This window comes from Pieris napi, chromosome 9 (genome assembly GCF_905475465.1).
Source record: "Pieris napi chromosome 9, ilPieNapi1.2, whole genome shotgun sequence".
Lineage (NCBI taxonomy): Eukaryota > Metazoa > Arthropoda > Insecta > Lepidoptera > Pieridae > Pieris > Pieris napi.
The window spans coordinates 4801406-4821164 of NC_062242.1; the positions used below are offsets into that span (position 1 = coordinate 4801406).

Consider the following 19759-nt stretch of genomic DNA (forward strand, 5'->3'; position numbering starts at 1 on the left):
CATTCTGTCGCTGATTTTTGTAGGCATTGTCTAGTTCTCTAGAACTTAATCATATATCTCTCATCGTTAAGGCGCCGTTCGTAAAAACCATTTCGTTGGACTGCTTTTTCTCCGACTACCACGAAGTCTTTTCATTATATGATTAAGAATAAAAAATATTTTGGTAATATCAAACAAAGTAACAATCGAAAAACCTCGATTACACTCATATTAGGGGACTTTGCCGGATTGACGATTGTCTCCCTATACTGCGTGTCAAATTGGCCAAATTTATGCAACTGCTCTTACAGCCGTACCCTAAGCTAAATAGCACATCAAACGTCATTACTTAAAAAGGGTGCCTACATTTGAATAATTACGACAAAATAATAAACGTCACATCAATCAACTACTTGTTTCATTTCGTAAATAATATATTAGACTTGCTTTGATATTAAAGCACTACATATTCATAAGCTTATATAAAATATAAACACATGTTCAATCTTTTTTGCTATCTTTGTGAAATTTTAGTTGTAAACGAAATTAGAAATCTTTAGTCCGATTTTGACATGTCAACACGCTAACTTATCAACAGCTGTCAATTTCACAAACTGTCAAAAAAAAAACAAAGTGGTAGATGGCAGTGACTGGTGAGCGCTGGCAACTTATCCTGGAAAATAAAGACTGGAAAAATGTATAAATGTGTAAATCTAAACCTTTGACCCGCGCCATAAAATGGCCATTTCTAGGCTCGTCACTACCATAACATGCAATCAATGTAAGTTATACTCTTCAGCTGTTGTAATGTTCTTATTAAAACCTGTAGGTATATGATTTTAGAATTTCTTTTACATATGAATCCAATAATTTATTTAGCGAAACCTTATTAACTTCGTCCGCGTGAAAAGAGACAAATTGATTGATTTGTCTTAAGACAAAACCACTTTGCGATGGGGATAGCCCACTAACGCCAAACAAATTTGTATGGAAATGGTCACTTGACAAAGCGTGAGCTAATGTCATTCTCATACCTTTGGAGGTAGTGTTCACGCATGTCGTAAAGTGATTTGGTCTCAAACCCAAGTGCTTCTCCGCAATTTTTCTTTATAGATTACTAGCTGATCCGGCAAACGTCGTTTTGCCATGTATATCATTTATAATAAAAAAAGGGGTTGATCGTGGTCGGGTGAAAATTAGGGGTTGTATGTATTTTTTAATGCTGTATCATAAAAAAATATAAAATAATAATTTAGGGGGTCCACTTTAGCGGGATGAAAAATAGATGTTATCTGATTCTCAGACATACCCAATACGCACACAAAATCTCATGAGTATCGGTCAAGCCGTTTCGGAGGAATTTAACTACAAACACCGCGACACGAGAATTTTATATATTAGATATTTTAACCAACATTCTACTAAGCCGATTTTAAGAGTAGCTTAATTTTACAAATGAAACTTGACAGGTAGGTTAGCATCGTACTTAATTTTTTTTAGACGAGAACATTAATCATAATCCTTTTAAAAATGTTATTGATACAATATAATTGTATTCTTGTTGCTAAGTTCTTATGTAGCGTGATTTAAACGCTGTTACGGATCTAGTTCATTTTGCGCATCTACAAACATGTTTGATATTTTTAAAGAAAGCTACGTCCTGTTTAAGTTTGTCTGTAACATCGTGCAGGCCATGCTTTTATCTTTCAAATTATTATATTTACAATATCTACTCATCATACACTTTCAGTACGTAAATCAAAAAAATATTGCTACGATGAGGATCAACGTGACAATAACCAGGATCATAACCAACTAAACATCACAGTGTAACATTTTCCCTCTCCCCCTAAAATAACAAAACATATTACTGGCCGGCGGCGGTGCATAAAACGCAATGAAAGCATTTTCACATGAGCAGTTTTCATTCTATAACTCCCCTTTTATACCCTAAGGAATTCCAAATGGTATCACTACTCTACCAGACCCTAATATTGCCACGGGGAAGAGAACCGCGAAATTGTTTTCCGTTACTCCCTCGTTTAAAATTGTTATTTGAATGAATTGTAGATTCTTATCTGTCTTCATATGCCTAATGGGCATATTTTATTCAAAATAACGAGACTTTTATATGAAATACATATTACATTTTATGTGCGTTAAACATAGATAAATTACGCGCATGGGGTGAGATTTTAATTTTACATTATGCCAAAAACGTAGAGCCTAGAGGTAAAGGCAAATACTATAAAAGGAAACAGTGAGCCGGACGAAACATTAATGTGGCTAATAGCAGATTACGTATTGCGTATTGTATTTTTTACCTACATCTTTAAATCCATAATCTTAAAAACATAAATATAGCAACTCCTTTTCTACACGTACCTATTTATAATTTTAGCTCCATGCAATCAACGCACTTTCATTTTAACCTATATATTTCGTTTAATGGATAAATGATATTTTACCCTTATATTCATCCGATTTTACTATCTCATTAAAATATGTTTTTTATGGAACATAAGATACATGTATCACTTATTCGACGTCATTAAATTTGAATTTGTAGGCTTCCCTACTCATCGGCAAAGAAGACAGAGGGTGTAGGCCGAGAGAAAAATCCGGCGTAAAAAACGCTCATTACTCTTTTAAAATAGCAAATCATCAAACAACACTTATTTTAAAACAAATATCGCAAATTAATTAGAAGTAGCCTGTCTAACACTAGTCCCAGGCCCTTTTATCAACTAGATAATCGTTAACTTTATAGTAAGCCTTTTTACACAGATTTTCTTTAATACATTTCTTAAATTTATTAAAAGGCAAAGATAAAAGAGCCTCTGGGATTTTATTAAAGAAGAGTATCCCTTTTCCCAAAAAATAATTAGTAACTTTAGATAGTCTAGTACGGGGAAATTGCAGCCTGCGTTTGTTCCGAGTATTAACATTGTGCGTATTTTCTATTCTAGTAAACTTATCACTATCTTTGTATACATACATAATATTTTCATAAATATATTGCGAGGGAAAGGTAAGTATATTAATTATCTTGACTTTATCTCTAAGAGATTCCCTACATTTTAAATTAAAGATTGCACGAATAGCCCACTTCTGCAGGATGAAAATAGTTTCGACATTACAACTAACAAAAATGTAAAACTCTTAGTTGAAAAATGGAATAGAAAACATGAATTTCACACAGAGATAAAATGAAATCTAGGCTAATCATAAAATAAAAATGCCTACAAAAACACCAACTGTTATATTTCAACACTTTTATATCCGAATTGGATATCAAAGAAAAACTCAAAAGAACGCTTATATACCATTTGAACGAAACGAAAATTTCTACCTAAATCTTCAAAGCGATTTTATCGCATCATTTGCGGATAACCGACAAAGAAAATAGATAGCAATATGGTGGCTGTACACACTCGGCGAGAGGCTCTCGCCGAGAGTCTCGTCCGAGAGGACCGAGAGAAGAGCGCAGCCTGTACACACTCGTTACGTTAATTGTATTTAAAACACCGTTGATAATGGACGTGGCAACCGCTGCTGCTGTTTGTCTTTGTGCAATGAGTTATTATAATTTTCTTCACGTTAACCATTAAAAAAAATACGAAGCCATGGCGAAGAAGAAGATGGTCACTATACACCGCAACAGAAATTGATAATTAGGATCATAAAGTTTTAATATTATCCAAAATTTTATGATTGAACGAGTGTGTACAGGTCGCTCTCATTTTACTCGCGAGACCCTTTGACTCGTGCGCAAAAAACCGACAGGCGACCGAGAGAGGCGAGACCAACTGCGAGGAAGCGAGGCGAGACGAGAGCTCTACTGTACACTCTCGCACTCGGCCTGTCTCGGGGTGTCTCGACGAGTGTGTACAGCCACCATTACGTATACACGAATCAGTTAAGGAAGATTGTGGGTAGTTTTTCCGGTCGTAGCACATTGTAGCCAAGAGCGTAGCAGGTTATGTGTAGAATATTGAACTAAGAATCCTGTTAATACCGTGTTCGTAGACACTATACCTAAATACAAAAAATTATTGTATTGTTAAAATATACGTATCAGATATTCGATAAGTTGAAATAAGAATTACGAGTTATAATTTGTATATAGATGGTGCACTAGGTACTTTACCGTTAAACAGGCAAAGGATATGTGAATTTGTGAAATACCTTGCACCAGTTCCTAAGTTGTTCCTCTAATATGCATTTACACTTGCAAGTTTATTCTAAGTTTCAGTCAGGTACGTTAACTTGAAGTATACAAGATACGAAGTTTACGATTCGTTTGACCTTTCTTATAGAAAATAATCGATGTAACGGGAACGTTAGCAACATATTAAATCTAAATAAATAACGATTACTTCACTATACCTATTTAAGCATAGAAAATAAAAGTATTTTACAAATTGTCAGTAAAGTGCTAGCCGCACACAACTGCAGCTAATAGAGCCGATTAGATACTCGGCGCTTCGTTACGTTTTTACCATTAATTATATCTACATAGTGCCTAGTCTGAATAGAAAGAAGAGCTTAGCTCAATATATGAGCCTCTCTTTGATCTATTTTCCCCTACATACAGCTCTCTGTTAGTAGGTTTTTTACAAGATAAAGACAGAAGAGGCAAAAAGGTAGAAGTTTTTCAAATATGCAAAATCAATGCATAAATATATACAAAAAATATTGTTTCATAAATCAAAGTAAGAAATAAGAGATAATTTCTACTAATACCTATTGTCGTTTTTTGCGCGTAAGGCAATAGTGATTCAACATTACAAAGTTCACATAGTTAACAATTATCACTTTATCTTAGTCGTTAATTTTTATCTCCTCTGATTATTGTCATTTATAAGCCTAGACAATTTAATAACCCACCAGAATAGTGGATAATTTCACTGGGAAAGCCTGCCGTCAAAGTGATTGTGCTATTTTTTAACTTCAATCTGTAGGTACATTGTTAAAACGTACACTGATTTCAACTTAAATATTATTTTAGCATTTTATATATAGGGACAAAAATAATTAATCTCCTCTACATTTACATAAATCCAACATTATACCACGGTAAGTACCATAATTTGGGTAACATTGTGCATTTAAATTTTGATTTATTAATAGCTTTTTTATACTTTAGTCTAACCGCGTTTTCGTCCGACTAAATAACGAGACTTGTCATATCATACTAGAATTAATTTTACTTAACGCATTAAATGTTAAAAAAAAATAACATGTTATACAAAACAGTAATTATTAAACGTTTAATTTTGTTAAGGATACATTTTTGTTATATGTAAGTATGTACTAGCCGTTTCGCGCCCGCTTTGCTGGACGAATTAAAATAAATTTTATGTTTCATTATTTTATTTTTTTTTCATATTTTTATTATTCTTCTTTTTAACTTCCCGCTAAGAAAATTGAAATATTTCGAAAATCGAGTTTTTAGCAGATGTTGACGTTTAGAGGTTCTAGGAAGCCTCTCCGAATGTTTCCACGGTGAAGTCCGTATGGATAAATTTTCATAAAAGTAAAACAGCAATAAAAAATGAAGGAACGTTGGAATTTAATAAATAAATAGCCATAAACCATCTAGGAAAAATTTCGCATCGAATGGTGGTAGTTATATGTCAGTGGTTTAGGCGTGATTGAGCCTCAAACGAAGACCATTTTCATTATATATATATAAGATAGATTAGTTAAAATAACATTGGTTAATTTAACATTGTTATATTATCTGTTTAGGATTTTGTTATGCTGAAGAATAACATTATACAAAACGTTAATTGTTAAATTTTGTAATATTAGTGAAAATATCGTTTGTTAATTTAGCATTATTACAATATTATATTATTAAAAAAATATAATTTAAGTAAATATATTTTTAACAGTATTATTGTTAATTTGCATTTATAAATTGTTATAACTTTTATTACACTCCTCTATATCATATAAACGCGGGATTACTTATTGTAATATTATTCCGTATACGGAAATAACCTTGAACGCTTATGATTAGTTCACTTTATTATAGTCTCGCACGTAACATGGCCAGATTCTGCGTGGACCAGGTATTCGAGCTCGTACTCGAGCTTTCCTCTTACGAGTGTATTTTCATCTGAAAAGGTACCAACTACCACTGGCCCACTTATTTGCCGGACACTAAAATAGCAGTAGCTAAGACTTCGATGTATCGAACCTCGTCACTATCGTTGTTCTACATCCGTCTCAGAGCTGCTTGTCATTGTAATTCTTGGACTAGTCCATTTTATTACTCACACATCAGTGTTATGTAGTATAGTGTATTATAGAGGTAAGCGCTTAAAGTATAAATGCGTTGTTTGCATGGCGCGGGTTATATCTGTCACTTTTTTTTACCATGTGATGTCAGAATAATTGATTATCTACTAAAGTGCCCTGTAAACGATCAAATTGTTTGTCAAATTTTACGTGTTTGTCAAATTATTTGATAGTGTACTGCTGTGTTTGACGCGTTTGTCAAACAATCTACGTGTTTGTCGTGTTTGATGAAAATCTGGATTGATGTCGAGTTTGAAACAAGATCTCACTCGTTGTATTGACATCATGGAGGAAGCTACGCTCAGTGACAATATGAGTGTCAATATTACTAACATAGAATTTATGTTGCATTTCATATCTGTTTATCGTTATTTTTTTTTATTTTTAGTAAACCTATGTTATTTTGTATATCTTTTAGCAAGAAATAAAAGGCTTTTTATTTTATTTTATTTTATTTATTGCTTCACAAGTTTCAATGATAATGTTGCTCAATGTTCGAGGTGCAACGCAGGCTTGAAATTCTTCGAATCATTCGTCTTCGAAATCATCGCCGCTAGCCAGATACATCAAAGTTATTGATAACCTTTGAGAAGCTGGTATAGATTTCCGCATAACTGTGTCCTTTTTTTCAATACGAGGATGGAGTTTAGTCAGTAAATCTTCAAAAGTTTTATGGTCCATGCGCAGGAAGTTTGCGTAGTCTTTAGGTTCAGTGCGCAATATTTCCCGTAGCAAATTCTCGTATTTATCTCTTAATTTCAACCATTCTCGACTCCATCGTCTTCTTTTTTTTGTCTTGATACACAGTGCTAGAGTCAATGCCAAAAATGCGTCATCTGAATTACTCGCGCTCGGCACGGCGACGTCACGTCACGAAAGGAGAATCTACTAGAAATTTAACAAATTTGATAGATATTTGGTTTGATCGTCTAAGCTATTGTTTGATGAAAACGTGAAGTTTGTCAAGCAAATTTGATCGTTTACAGGGCACTTTAGTAATGAATAAATACTTGATGTACCAATTCTTGAAGTGCATTCAGTTTATTTGACTGATACTCGCGTTTCATTCCTAACTCTATGGACATAGAACGGTCTACTATAAAGCCGACCAATAAGGGACAGCCTTCGGACAGTTAACAATTTGACAATTTTAAGATTGTAATTTGACGGTTTCACTTCGATTGTGCCCTGTAAACGATCAAATTTGCTTGACAAATATGTTTGTCAAACTTCACGTTTTCATCAAACAATAGCGTAAACGATCAAACCAAATATCAATCAAATTTGTTAAATGTCTAGTAGATTCTGGTTTCTCCTTTTGTGACGTGACGTCGCCGTGCCGAGCGCGAATAATTCAGCTGACGCATTTTTGGCATTGACTCTAGCACTGTGTATCAAGACAAAAAAAGAAGACGATGGAGTCGAGAATGGTTGAAATTAAGAGATAAATACGAGAATTTGCTACGAGAAATATTACGCACAGGACCTGAAGACTACGCAAACTTCCTGCGCATGGACCATAAAACTTTTGAAGATTTACTGACTATATTCCATCCTCGTATTGAAAAAAAGGACAGTTATGCGGAAATCTATACCAGCTTCTCAAAGGTTATCAATAACTTTGAGGTATCTGGCTAGCGGCGCCGATTTCGAAGACTTTAAATTTCAAGCCTGCGTTGCACCTCGAACATTGAGCAATATTATCATTGAAATTAAAACTTGTGAAGCAATAAATGAAACACTTCAACAATATACAGATAAGGTTTTATTTAATAAATAAAATAAAAAGCCTTTTATTTCTTGCTAAAAGATATACAAAATAACAAATGTTTACTAAAAAAAAAAAAACACGATAAACAGATATGAAAAGCAACATAAATTCTTTGTTATTAGTAATATTGACACTCATATTGTCATTGAGCGTAGCGTCCTCCATGATGTCAATACAACGAGTGAAATTTTGTTTCAAACTCGCCATCAATCCAGATTTTCATCAAACACGACAAACACGTAGAATGTTTGACAAACACGTCAAACACAGCAGTACACTATCAAATAATTTTACTTGATACACAGTGCTAGTGGTGCGTTCCACTAAGCGCTCACGACGATCAAAATTCTCCTTTAGCCATTCCACATACCGACCGCGGTCGTTGTGGTCACGGCGAAAACGTCACTCATGACGTCATGACTAATGCTCACGCAACGCTCACAACGACCCATCTAAAGAGGTGGGTCGTTGTGAACGTTGAGAATAATTTGGCGCAATTTTTGAAATTGTTTTTGAAATATGATATTCAAAGCTTAAAGATGGCGACAAGAAAAATAACATTATATGATTCTGACAGAGAAATTGTAGTAGAAGCTATCGTTTATGAAGCTGAAGCTGCTCGTGCAGAAAGAGGTAAATATAAATATGCAATATAAGTTTAATACAATTGATTTTAGTTTATATTCAACAGCTATTTATACATTTTTCCTGAATAATGGATAGCATAACCTAACTCAATAAGTAAACGATATTTATTATCATTAATAATATATATATTTGGTAAATTTATTTTATTTGTAGATGTATTTTTTGCAACTGAGCTGTTAAGAATTTACATGAACGCCCGAAATGCTCCATAATCCATTCCACTTGAGTTAACGACAGTAACATTCACAATCAAGTGGAATGGGGAAATCAGCGGTCGTGAGCGTGAGCGTTGTGAACGCTTAGTGGAACGCACCATAGAGTCAATGCCAAAAATGCGTCATCTGAATTACTCGCGCTCGGCACGGCGACGTCACGTCACGAAAGGAGAATCTACTAGAAATTTAACAAATTTGATAGATATTTGGTTTGATCGTCTAAGCTATTGTTTGATGAAAACGTGAAGTTTGACAAGCAAATTTGATCGTTTACAGGGCACTTTACACTTTACAGGGCACTATAGATTACAATCTACCGAATACTAATACGTTAAATTGTAAGCAGTACATTGAGGTTCACAATCTTTCGACAGTTCACAATCTCGCGAGATAGATTACAATCTAACGGTGTTTACAATTTTACGGTGACATATATATTCGAATATATCGAGCGGCAAAATGTAAGTTCCATTTATGCTTGAGCCAATGGTCCTAAATTGCTGAAAATAATTATGTATATAGTATTCCATAGGTACATTGCGCTGTGTCGCTACTGCAATACATTTCGGAACGGGCTATATCTTTGCGAATATTGTGTTATCATACATACTGTATACACTATATAAACACCTAATATTAGATTAATAGGTAGGCCGGCAACTAGATAGTTCGACACGTGTACTGTGGCTGTGATGTAGTGGCTGAATAGACTGTCATCGTGAAGTGTGAACTCACGTAAGTCGCAAACCGACGCTGTTTACGTAGTCATATTAAAATAGAGCTAAACTGTTCAAAGTCCATTGTCCATTATTCATACAAAATAAAATATTGCTGATTACGAATATACTATTAAGCCGTATTTATAATCAAAATTGCCTTCGTATACACGTAATACTATCACTAACGTGACGCCATTCAATGCGAGTTTGATAAATTTAATGAGGTTCGTGTATATTAATTATTCAGGATGATAAAAACATCACTTTCAGACTATTTAATTATAAGTACATGACAACAAAATTGGCCTTAATCTTTTCAACATAGAAGTGAAAACATTGTTTCTTCCATGCATTTTAGGCACTAGTAACCAAAAATCACACATCAAAAGCCGATTGGGTTTGGCACAAGTCAATCATAAAGCCGAACGTCCACCACCGGCTAAACTAAGTTAGTTTAGCTTAGCTCGCATAGTTGAGCCAGTTTTTCATAGATGTGCGTCCACCGCAAACTTTGCCAGCTAAGCTACGTGAAATGCCCCAGCTAAGTCGAACTAACTTAGTTGTGCGGCCGATCCGTAACTAACTGAGCTAAACTAAGCGCCTCTCACCCCCTTGGCCTTGCCTTACCCTTCTGACGCCTGTCGACAGTGTTGTGACAGTAACTCTTCAAACTGTTGTCTAGATACACGATAGTACATCTTAAAAATTTCGTCATCTAGTTCATTAAACAAAGTGTTAAACTCGCTACTTGTTTGGTTTTTTTTTTTCAAGGACTGAATGTGTTGACTTATCCAGTATCCAGTCCTCTTCTCCTATCACGATAGTCCTCCTCTAAAGTCTCGTCATTGCTCGTGTCGTCTTCTAACTCGACGTTCTAGCACAAACTGGCCATCACTAACGTAGTTATAGCTTATTTTTAGGTGGACGGACAACGTAGTTCTAGTTTAGCTTAGCTTAGTTCACTGAGTAGGTATAGTTTTCATTTAGTTTAGCCGGCGGTGGACGTTCGGCTTAAATCTAGCTTCAATTTTCAGTTTCTAAAAGTTCCTTAAATATAGTTACTTTTACTGACTACTTTAATCAATGTAACGCTTAATTTTGGCTTATATTTTTAGCATATTAACATGAAAGCGTGTTTTTACTATAATTCTGTACTTATTAACATATAGCAAATGATATTATCTTGAATAAATTACACGTGTAAATATTTATATTTGTATATTTCTGCTGACTCGCTTATACTGCCTTAATACACGCCCGCTTACACTCGCAGCGTAGACTTGGCAATACTTAGACGCGTAACTCTGATGTTATCGTAAAAATACGTTATTAATTTTGATTTTTTATAATAGACGTTGGTAATTTTTAAGTACAAAATCTTATTTTACATTTTAAAATATAGGTAGGTATTTTAAGACAAACTAGATTTTTACTTATTATCTTCTCAGATTATTACTTACGTTACAGGAAAAACAAAGATTGCTGCTAAATGGCGGTCGTCAAAACACAACAAGGAATGCTGAGAGGCATTAGTTGTAATACTGAAAATAGCAGTTTTCATGCTTTTAAAGGAATACCATATGCGAAACCACCTATCGGAAAATTGAGATTCAAGGTGTGTATACGAGATACAAGGATCTTGCTGAAAATATACCTTAGTGTAGGAACATAAGGTAAAATTATACACGAAAACAATATTGCCAACGTTTTCATTTACTTTAACTTGTGTTTCGAGATAACGTTGGAGGGCTCGAATCAATCGTCATAATATTGAGACGGTTATATCCAAGTTGTTAATGAATCCAACCAAAGAACCTACTAAAATATTTGAACGTTAGAATGTTGCGTGTCGCATTCCATAATTTTTCTGATAACAGCTGTAGATATTAGACGTCTTTAGAGTCAACACTTAGATTATCCTTGTAGACCAAAATATTATCTATGAAACCGGATAAAACGCATTTTATTATCTAAGTTTGTAATTTAAAATTATAAAACCGCCCCAGTTTTATAATTTTAAATTTATTATTTAAATTTTAAATAAATTTATTTAGATTTCGACCCGTTTTACGAAGCTATTACTTCTGTTTGTTTATTCATTATTAATCATTTTTTTTCAGCTCCTAATGTTTCACTAAAAATATTTATTATTTGTTTTGAATTAGGCACCACTACCGCCGGAGTCCTGGACAGGTGTCCGGGATGCCTACGAACATGGACCAGTATGCCCACATTACAACGAACGGCTCGACAAAATAGAAACGGGAAGCGAAGATTGCCTCTATCTTAATGTCTACACAAAAGCAGTGAACACTAAGAAACGTTTACCAGTTTTGGTTTGGATTCACGGTGGAGGTTTCTACACTGGATCAGGGAATTCAGATTTTTATGGCCCAGATTTTTTTATGGAACATGACATTGTTATGGTAACTTTCAATTACCGACTAGAAGTTTTTGGTTTTCTTTGCCTAGATAATGAGGAGGTTCCAGGTAACGCAGGCCTCAAAGACCAAGTCGCAGCACTGAAATGGATAAAAAATAATATAACTTCATTTGGAGGAGACCCGGAAAACGTAACAATTTTTGGATGTAGTGCCGGAGCAGCCTCTACATCTTATCACATGTTATCAGATATGAGTTCTGGACTCTTCAGCAAAGCAATTTGTCAAAGCGGTGTATGTCTTAACGAATGGAGCTATAATATTTACGCTCGTCAAAGAGCTTTCCAATTAGGAAAATTGCTGGGTAAAGACACTGAAGATGTTAATGAGTTACTGAAGTTTCTGAGAAATGTACCTGCTGAATCTTTGATCAATGTTAAGTTACCCGGAGTCAACACCGATTACCCCGATATAAGTGACAGTTTAATGTTTTCGCCCGTTGTTGAAAATTCTAATTTAAAAGTAGAAAAATTCATCAGCGAATGTCCGCCTATATTAATAAAGAAAGGCCACATAGCTAAAGTTCCCTTGATGTTGGGATATACATCAGCAGATGGCATTGAAATTTGCCGTGATTTTCCGAAATCTTTATCTTTCTTATCAAAAAGGGGTATCGTTATACCCAGAGAAATCAAATTAAACATGCCATTAAATCAGATGAAAATTTTAGATGAAAAGATCCGACTAAAATACTTCGGAAGCACGACCATTACAGAAAAAATGCTCGAAGAATGTGTAAATTTAACAACTGATATTATTTTTGCTTATAATACAAGAAGGTTAGCACGGTACCATTTTAAAAACACATCAATGCCGATTTATTTCTATAAATTCACAGCAGAAACCGAACGAAACTACATGAAGAAGAAATATAAAATGGAGCAGGTACCTGGAGTATGTCATGGAGATGAGCAATTTTACCAATTTAATGTTAAAAACATTGATATTCCTTTAACAATCGATTCCAAGGCTGTTGTAGAAAATGTAGTTAAATTATGGGTTAATTTTGCAAGCTATGGGTAAGTCTCAGTTTCAAATATTTTATCATATACTTTCATTCAAGGCTATATCGTGACTTACAAATAACTGCTGTAGCGACACCTACATTCTACGGGTACATTCACTGCGATGTCGTCATGCCCTGAATCGCGCTAATAAAGTTACACCGGCCGCTAAGGATATAGGCCAATTGTTATTATTGGTATAGGATTGTCCAATGATACATTTAACCACAAGCGCTATCACTTAATATTTTATTATTTCTAGAAATCCGACACCAGATGGCGCTGAAGTCGAATGGAAACCGTTCACAGAACATGAGAAGAATTGTTTCATTATAGATAGATATTTAAAATGCACAGTAAACGTCGACGAAGAAAAAATGCTGTTCTGGGATGAAATATATGGAGAACAGCGGATATAAAAAATATTTACCTTTGTCTAAAACGCTATTATCTTTAATTATGTAGTTCGTAGAATCTTTAGTTCTTGCCATAACGGCAACGAGACAAACTTATAACTTAGAGCCCAAATACGCAGTAACTTTCTATTTAACATTTGTTGAATATCTAGTTTATATTTGACCAGGCCCTTGATAACAAATAATCTAATTTAATTCAATTAATTTACCCCCATTTTCAGAAATGATACAGGTAAATGAAAATTGATGAAGTTTTATAATTACAGAACCACACTTGTGTTTAGAAAGACATAAGGTAAAAAAAAACTAAATAATTAGGAATGATACTTATAATTTTAAAATCTTGTTAACCTAGTCCTCACCAATGAGTGGCGAGTCGTACAAAAGTTTAAATCTTTGTCTATTCCACATAACATACAAAAAATTATCGCATTCAAAGTACTATTAAAACATTTTAATCTTATTTTTTTATTTTCATATCTGCCCTTTTAACTCTGAACATATTTCAAAGATTTCATATTAAACAAAATGATTTTTGAAAAAATTATATTAGTAATGTTGCTATGAAAATAAATTGTATCCACACACGTGCCCTTAAATAATAAACCTTTGCTATCTGTACATTATTTAGAACTGGTTATTTGTTATCTTATTTATATTTTGGAGATTGAAAAGGGGTATAAAGTATTTCTTTAGTAGGTTATCAACCATCATTATACCATTGGGAATGGAACCTATGAGTTGGTCATGTGTTAAGTATCACTGAGCCAGATATTGTTTAAAATAAATTGAAAGTTTAAGGTTAAATAAAAAAGTTAACACTCTAATATAAATAGGATTAATCCTTCTACAAAGTTTAATCCTAAGAAAATATATCAAAGAACTACATTTTAACGTAAGATTCAATTAGCATCATCATCGAATTAATCGGAGAAATAAATGTTTCTATTATTATTAAGATAAATTTGAAAATGTCATAAGTTATGTAAAAGTATGTTAACAAACAAAACATTTTAAGTAAATATCAAAAGGTATCTAATAGTAGATGTTATCATTGCTTGCTGACCACAATCGCTTAAAAGCTCTAGCAACATCAAAGTAAATTTTATTAAATGTGTATTTGCGTAAACCAAAGACAATAATATATCTTAATCATTTATATACTTAGAAAAAGCTTATAGACAATTGTATGGGTAGGCTCGGTAAATTATCTATGCAAACAGCACACGTGTGTGGTATGTGGGACGTTTAGTACCGACCCGCGCGAGAGTTACGCGGCGGTTCACGACGACGTTCACGAGAGCGGGAACGGCGGCGGCGTTCGCGGGAGCGAGAGCGGGAACGCCCTTTTCCGCCCTTGCGACGGGCGTATAAATACCTGGAATAGAATGCATACAGTATCCATGAATTGTGGATGTTCAATAACACACCAAAACTATTATTTAACAAACATTTAAGTATCAATTATGATATGGGAACTGAAATAAATCTTTTTAATAGAAATTAATGCTTTTCGTTTTGTTACATAACTCGATGTTTAAGTGTTGTTTGTCAATTGTGCTGGTGCTTTTAAGCAATTAAGAAGTACTAATTTAAAATATGACAGGGCCTTTTTTAGAGGTATTAATTGATTAATAAATATATCTTGTAAGTATTATTTAGATGCTAGGTTTGTTATATAATCAAATATTATATATGGGAATAAAATGGCAGGCCATCTTTATAACCTCATAATGATAATAATATATATCTCACTATTTATAGTTTAAAACAGTCACAGGAAGGGTCCAACTTAGCCAACATAAAACAGTGCTTAACAGAAATCAGACATCACAAGTTTATATGAAAGGAATATATACTAACCTTCTCAATTCTCTTGAAATGGGTTTGAGATGCATAAAGTTACAAAACCCACTACGAGTACATTCCCCCATCTCATACTGGCGGCAACAGGCCTCTCGAAAATCTGTCACAGGAGAGAGTTCGGCATAGACTGGCCGTCCACCAAACCAACGGTTGTTTAGGTCATTTACAGCCTTTTCTGCATCTTCTTCACGGCGAAACTGGTGGATTATGTTCACATATGTTATTTTATTACATATAATCGCTGCAGAATGCTAACCTATGTTCAGAGAACCAACCATTGCAGGAAACGATTTTTTTTTTATTTATTTCGTCAATGATCCTTAAAATATTATTGTTTTTGTTCATAGTTTTAGATTGTACAAAGGACTTATTTATTAATAACATAAATAAGTCCTAACTTCATGACTATCCAATCATATATATAAATGACATAGAAGTCTCAGAATAAAAAATAAATAGTTTTTATAACATATGAGGTTATCATTCTATAGTGATGATATGTTTGTTTATTTACTTAAACAAAGCTAGTTAAAATAACTAAAAGAGGAAATTTTCTGTATCACAATAATATTAGCAATTATAAAAATAAATTACCTTGATATAGACATTGCCCACTAAGTGGTCACCAAGATTGTCACAAACATTCATTTCCTCAATTTCTCCATATTTGTCTTCACATTCAACAAAGACATCTTCAAAAAAATTATCATAATGCTCCTGCATCTCTTCATCTGATACATTAGCCACTACCACTGAAAACATTGTCATTTTTTACAATAAATAATTCAAACATAACTATAAAAGTCTGTTTCGTTTTAGTCAAATAGATAGAAACCTAGATAAATAAACTTAGGTTCATACAAAAGTGTACATTATACTGTGTTGACGAAAAATCAATGCAACTACTACAACAAATATTCAATAATTGGAAATGTATACTATTATCTGGAAAAAATATTATTATTTGAATGTTATGAAGAATAAAAGAAAAAGAAGTCTCATTGTGTCATAGAAATGACGTTTAAATTACAATACAAGTACTGTAATAACTTACAATGACTCCCATCAGCAGATTTAGCAGAGTTTTGTGGATTAACATACAGATTTTGAAGAAGCACTGTCTGGGAGAAGGTTGGCTTGTTATGAATTCTAGAGCATCTGTCACCATGTCTGCATGCTCCGATTTTGAAATAAAAAGAACAATTAACTCTGAAACAAAAAGTAATGCAATATTAAACATAACCTAAAAACCAAACACATCGAATTTCTTACTGGTACAACTTATTAATTCTTTATATATATTTTGATTTATCTGCATATCAAAATGTAGAAGTTACTAGTATATGTATAAACTTACTTGTCCTTTTCGGTACCAAAAATAGCCGCTAAATATTCAGCCATTCTCAATTATTTTAACGTTGTTTTATTACTCCAAAATAAAATAATGTACTGCTGTTGCAAAAAGCATTCTAGATTTTAGCAAGAAGTTTTTTCAATAAGTTTAGAAAGAAATGACACAATTAGTTTAATTTTTTAGATTACAAACAAAATTTTAGAAACAAATTGTTCGTAGGATTCAGCCTAAGCTATATTTTTTTTTTAAAGCTTCAGCCATAGAGTATATTATTTTATTATTTGAATCGTAGACAGACTATGGTATAGACCAGGCATCAGCGTACAGCGTGTGAGATAGCGAATGATCGACATATGTCATATTTACAGTTTTAATTCATTGAAGATTGCTTATTATTGACCAAAATACACATTCGAATTAATAATTCTTGAACAAAGTTTCTGAGTCGTGACAAAATAAGCTACTTACCGATGAAAGGTTATGTTTGGTTCTTTACGTTCACTATAGCTTTTACTTGGGTTACACCGATTTATCAGTAAGCGGTGAAAACTTGTTTACCACCAAGAGCTCGGTGGTAAACAAATAAAACCCGATACGCAAATAGAGACAGAAAAACTGATACTTTGTTTCGCTCGCACTTAAGTATTTCAGGTTAATGCCTTCTCTCTTTAGTTATTATTGTTATTTTAGAAGCTCATCTTACATCTAGTTCTGTACTCTATCTACGGTGCGTGTACTTATGTACGCGCGTAAGAAGTTATACTTCTTTGGCATTATTAAAAATAGTTTTTGATTGCATGCAAATAATTAATTACAATTAAATAATCAAAGACTGGAAAAGGAGTCATTATAGTCAATAAAGTTCAGTTTACATTTGAAAAATTAAATAAATAAATATTTATTACTTATGTATTCTCTTACATTAAGTGTAACATAAATTCTATTATTATTTGAATGTTGTTTTTAAATTATGTCCGTAGCATCTTCCGTGGGCAACTTCATGCTGTTAATTTTGTGTCACGGTGCGCGCGCATCGTAAAATTTCACTCTCATCAATTTTTCATAACGCGCCTAAAGAAGTATACCTTCAAAAATAGTAATTATAGAATTAAGCACTGGAGTATTAACTAAATAACTAAGAGAGATAGGTGCCCAATATAGTATATACGTGGCTCTAAAGCTAGATATATACAGAGACAGTATGGGCTATGGGGGTGGTCTTAGTCGAACCTAAGACGCGTTACGGCTAAGTTAAGGCTTGAGACAAAATCACTTTCGAACAGGCGTGACCCACTAACGCTTACGAATTTGTGTGAAAACGGACAAACGCTACAAAGCGTGACATAATGTAATTCCCTCATAAATCTCTTTAGTGTTAGTGGGTGACGCCTATCAAAAAGTAAAGTTGTCTCAAGCCCCAGAAATAATCTTCTTGACAAACGAAGTCTGTACTTCTGTAGGTTTTGTATACATGTTATGAAGTACATTATATATAGAAACTAGCTGTCCCGGAAGACGTCGTTTTGCCATGTATGTATATTATTTCTAGGAAACATTTTTTTAGTTCAATAAAAATAACTATCTACTATAATAAAACATATGGGTTGATCGTAGAGGGGTGGCAATTAAGGGTTATTGTATTTTTGTAAGCTGTATCGTAACAAAATAAAAACAAAAAGTTTTGTCTAAAAATTAAAAATAGAAATTTAGGGACCACCCTTAACATTTAGGGGGATGAGAAATAGATGTTGTCCGATTCTCAGACTTACTGAATATGCATAAAAAATTTCATAAAAATCGGTCGAGCCGTTTCGGAGGAGTATGGGAACGAACATTATATATATAGAGATGTTATACAGCATGAACATTAAGAGATGAGAAGATGTTATTCGCGAAACTTAATTATTTTTTGCATTAAATAAAATAATATATTAGAAATGTTAAATAAAACATTGTTTGTTATACTTTTGCGTAAATCACAATGATGCCTTGTGTAATTGAATGATAGAAAACTCAAAAACTTTGAAACGTAAAAAAAAAACAATGATTTTATCTTCTTCTTCTATCTATTAGATCTATTTATTTTTATAAAAGAAAATTACTTAAGATCTTATATAGTTTATGATTTTGAAAGTAAAAGAAAAACTAACATTATATTTCTAAGATTGGCAAACCTATAAATAATAATCACATAAAGATTTTCTTTCAATAAACTATTCCAAGATATTATAATATTATGCAAGCTGTAAAACAAGCCAAAATAAATTGAATTGGCCATCTCTTGTTTACCTAATAAAGTAAGAGCATATAATATTATGTTAATAATGAAACACGTATTAATCAGGTTTTACAGATCGAAATTTTTGTATTATGTCATATCTACGTTATGATAAGTGATTGCCGACCAAATCGCGATCGACAATGACAGAAGACACAGGTCTAATTTGAACTTTGAAGTAGACACTAGACAGTCATCACCGGACTTGTGAAGTCGTTTCAATTTTATTATTTTGTCATTCTTTCCGCCTTCGTGTTTAAATGAAGAAAATTATACCTAACGTGTTCATTTTGGTTATGTGATCAATCGAAAGATCACATAATATATGCATATACTCGCATATGGTCGTCTGTGTGAACTTGTAAATAAGAAGTTAATTACTGTTAGTTCAAGGAGTTCACGAGTTACTACATTAGATAGCATCTTTAGAAGTTTTGCAGGTCGTATAATAATTACCCTCCAACTGCCAATAGTGATTGGATCAACTTCTGAATGACCGGTTTTAGACCAAATCCTCTATACTTTTTCGTTGAAAAATAGTTTTATAGAATAGCAGTTTTGTTGCTGCAATGGCCTACAACTCTTCGCTTGACCAATTTTGCGGATCAAAATTTTGGGTGAGTAACTAAACTTAACGAAATGTCAGTAGAATACAGTTTTGGAAATTAATAACTAGCATATTTATTCATATAATTTAGCATATTTTTTTCTCACAAAATTTGGGTTTTACTGTTTTTAATTATATTAATCTTATTAAGT

At 33.2% G+C, this 19759-nt stretch overlaps 3 protein-coding genes across 8 annotated transcripts in view; 2 read left to right on the top strand and 1 right to left on the bottom strand.

The window, feature by feature from the left end:
* Nucleotides 1-626: 626 nt before the first annotated feature.
* LOC125052597 (juvenile hormone esterase-like) lies at nt 627-13544 on the top strand. Of its 3 annotated transcripts, none has more exons than XM_047653529.1 (4): nt 627-760; nt 11109-11256; nt 11807-13101; nt 13349-13544. In XM_047653529.1, exons 2-4 carry the CDS (start codon nt 11131-11133, stop codon nt 13503-13505), a joined length of 1578 nt encoding a protein of 525 aa, XP_047509485.1. In that variant the 5' UTR covers nt 627-760; nt 11109-11130; the 3' UTR covers nt 13506-13544. The 3 variants fall into 3 exon arrangements, with proteins under 3 accessions (XP_047509485.1, XP_047509483.1, XP_047509484.1); XM_047653527.1 differs by lacking the exon at nt 627-760 and adding an exon at nt 4829-5058; XM_047653528.1 differs by lacking the exon at nt 627-760 and adding an exon at nt 10893-11043 and having other exon boundaries at nt 11090-11256.
* Nucleotides 13545-13816: 272 nt separating this feature from the next.
* LOC125052602 (splicing factor U2af 38 kDa subunit) lies at nt 13817-16978 on the bottom strand. The gene is made up of 5 exons (XM_047653543.1): nt 16726-16978; nt 16423-16577; nt 15963-16120; nt 15366-15565; nt 13817-14880 (listed from the first exon to the last, which is right to left on the bottom strand). The coding sequence occupies exons 1-5, from the start codon at nt 16767-16769 to the stop codon at nt 14751-14753; spliced, it is 687 nt and encodes a 228-aa protein (XP_047509499.1). The 5' UTR covers nt 16770-16978; the 3' UTR covers nt 13817-14750.
* Nucleotides 16979-19170: 2192 nt separating this feature from the next.
* The window catches only part of LOC125052598 (multidrug resistance-associated protein 1), a 29760-nt gene continuing 29171 nt past the window's right edge, over nt 19171-19759 (top strand). For all 4 annotated transcript variants that reach the window (XM_047653530.1, XM_047653532.1, XM_047653531.1 and 1 more), the window contains exon 1: nt 19171-19617. In XM_047653530.1, the coding sequence (XP_047509486.1) occupies nt 19570-19617 (48 nt within the window). In that variant the 5' untranslated portion in view covers nt 19171-19569. The remainder of the gene's footprint in view (nt 19618-19759) is intronic.

What these genes read in the sequence shown, in the direction of transcription:
- LOC125052602 (XM_047653543.1), bottom strand. Translation starts at nt 16,769, where the DNA reads ATGGCTGAATATTTAGCGGCTATTTTTGGTACCGAAAAGGACAA. An exon ending in ATCTGCTGATGGGAGTCATT is followed by an intron (nt 16,121 to 16,422) that starts GTAAGTTATTAC and finishes CAATGTTTTCAG; the next exon opens with TGGTAGTGGCTAATGTATCA. An exon ending in TGGGCAATGTCTATATCAAG is followed by an intron (nt 15,566 to 15,962) that starts GTAATTTATTTT and finishes ATAATCCACCAG; the next exon opens with TTTCGCCGTGAAGAAGATGC.
- LOC125052597 (XM_047653529.1), top strand. Translation starts at nt 11,131, where the DNA reads ATGGCGGTCGTCAAAACACAACAAGGAATGCTGAGAGGCATTAGTTGT. An exon ending in TCGGAAAATTGAGATTCAAG is followed by an intron (nt 11,257 to 11,806) that starts GTGTGTATACGA and finishes GTTTTGAATTAG; the next exon opens with GCACCACTACCGCCGGAGTC. An exon ending in GTTAATTTTGCAAGCTATGG is followed by an intron (nt 13,102 to 13,348) that starts GTAAGTCTCAGT and finishes TATTATTTCTAG; the next exon opens with AAATCCGACACCAGATGGCG.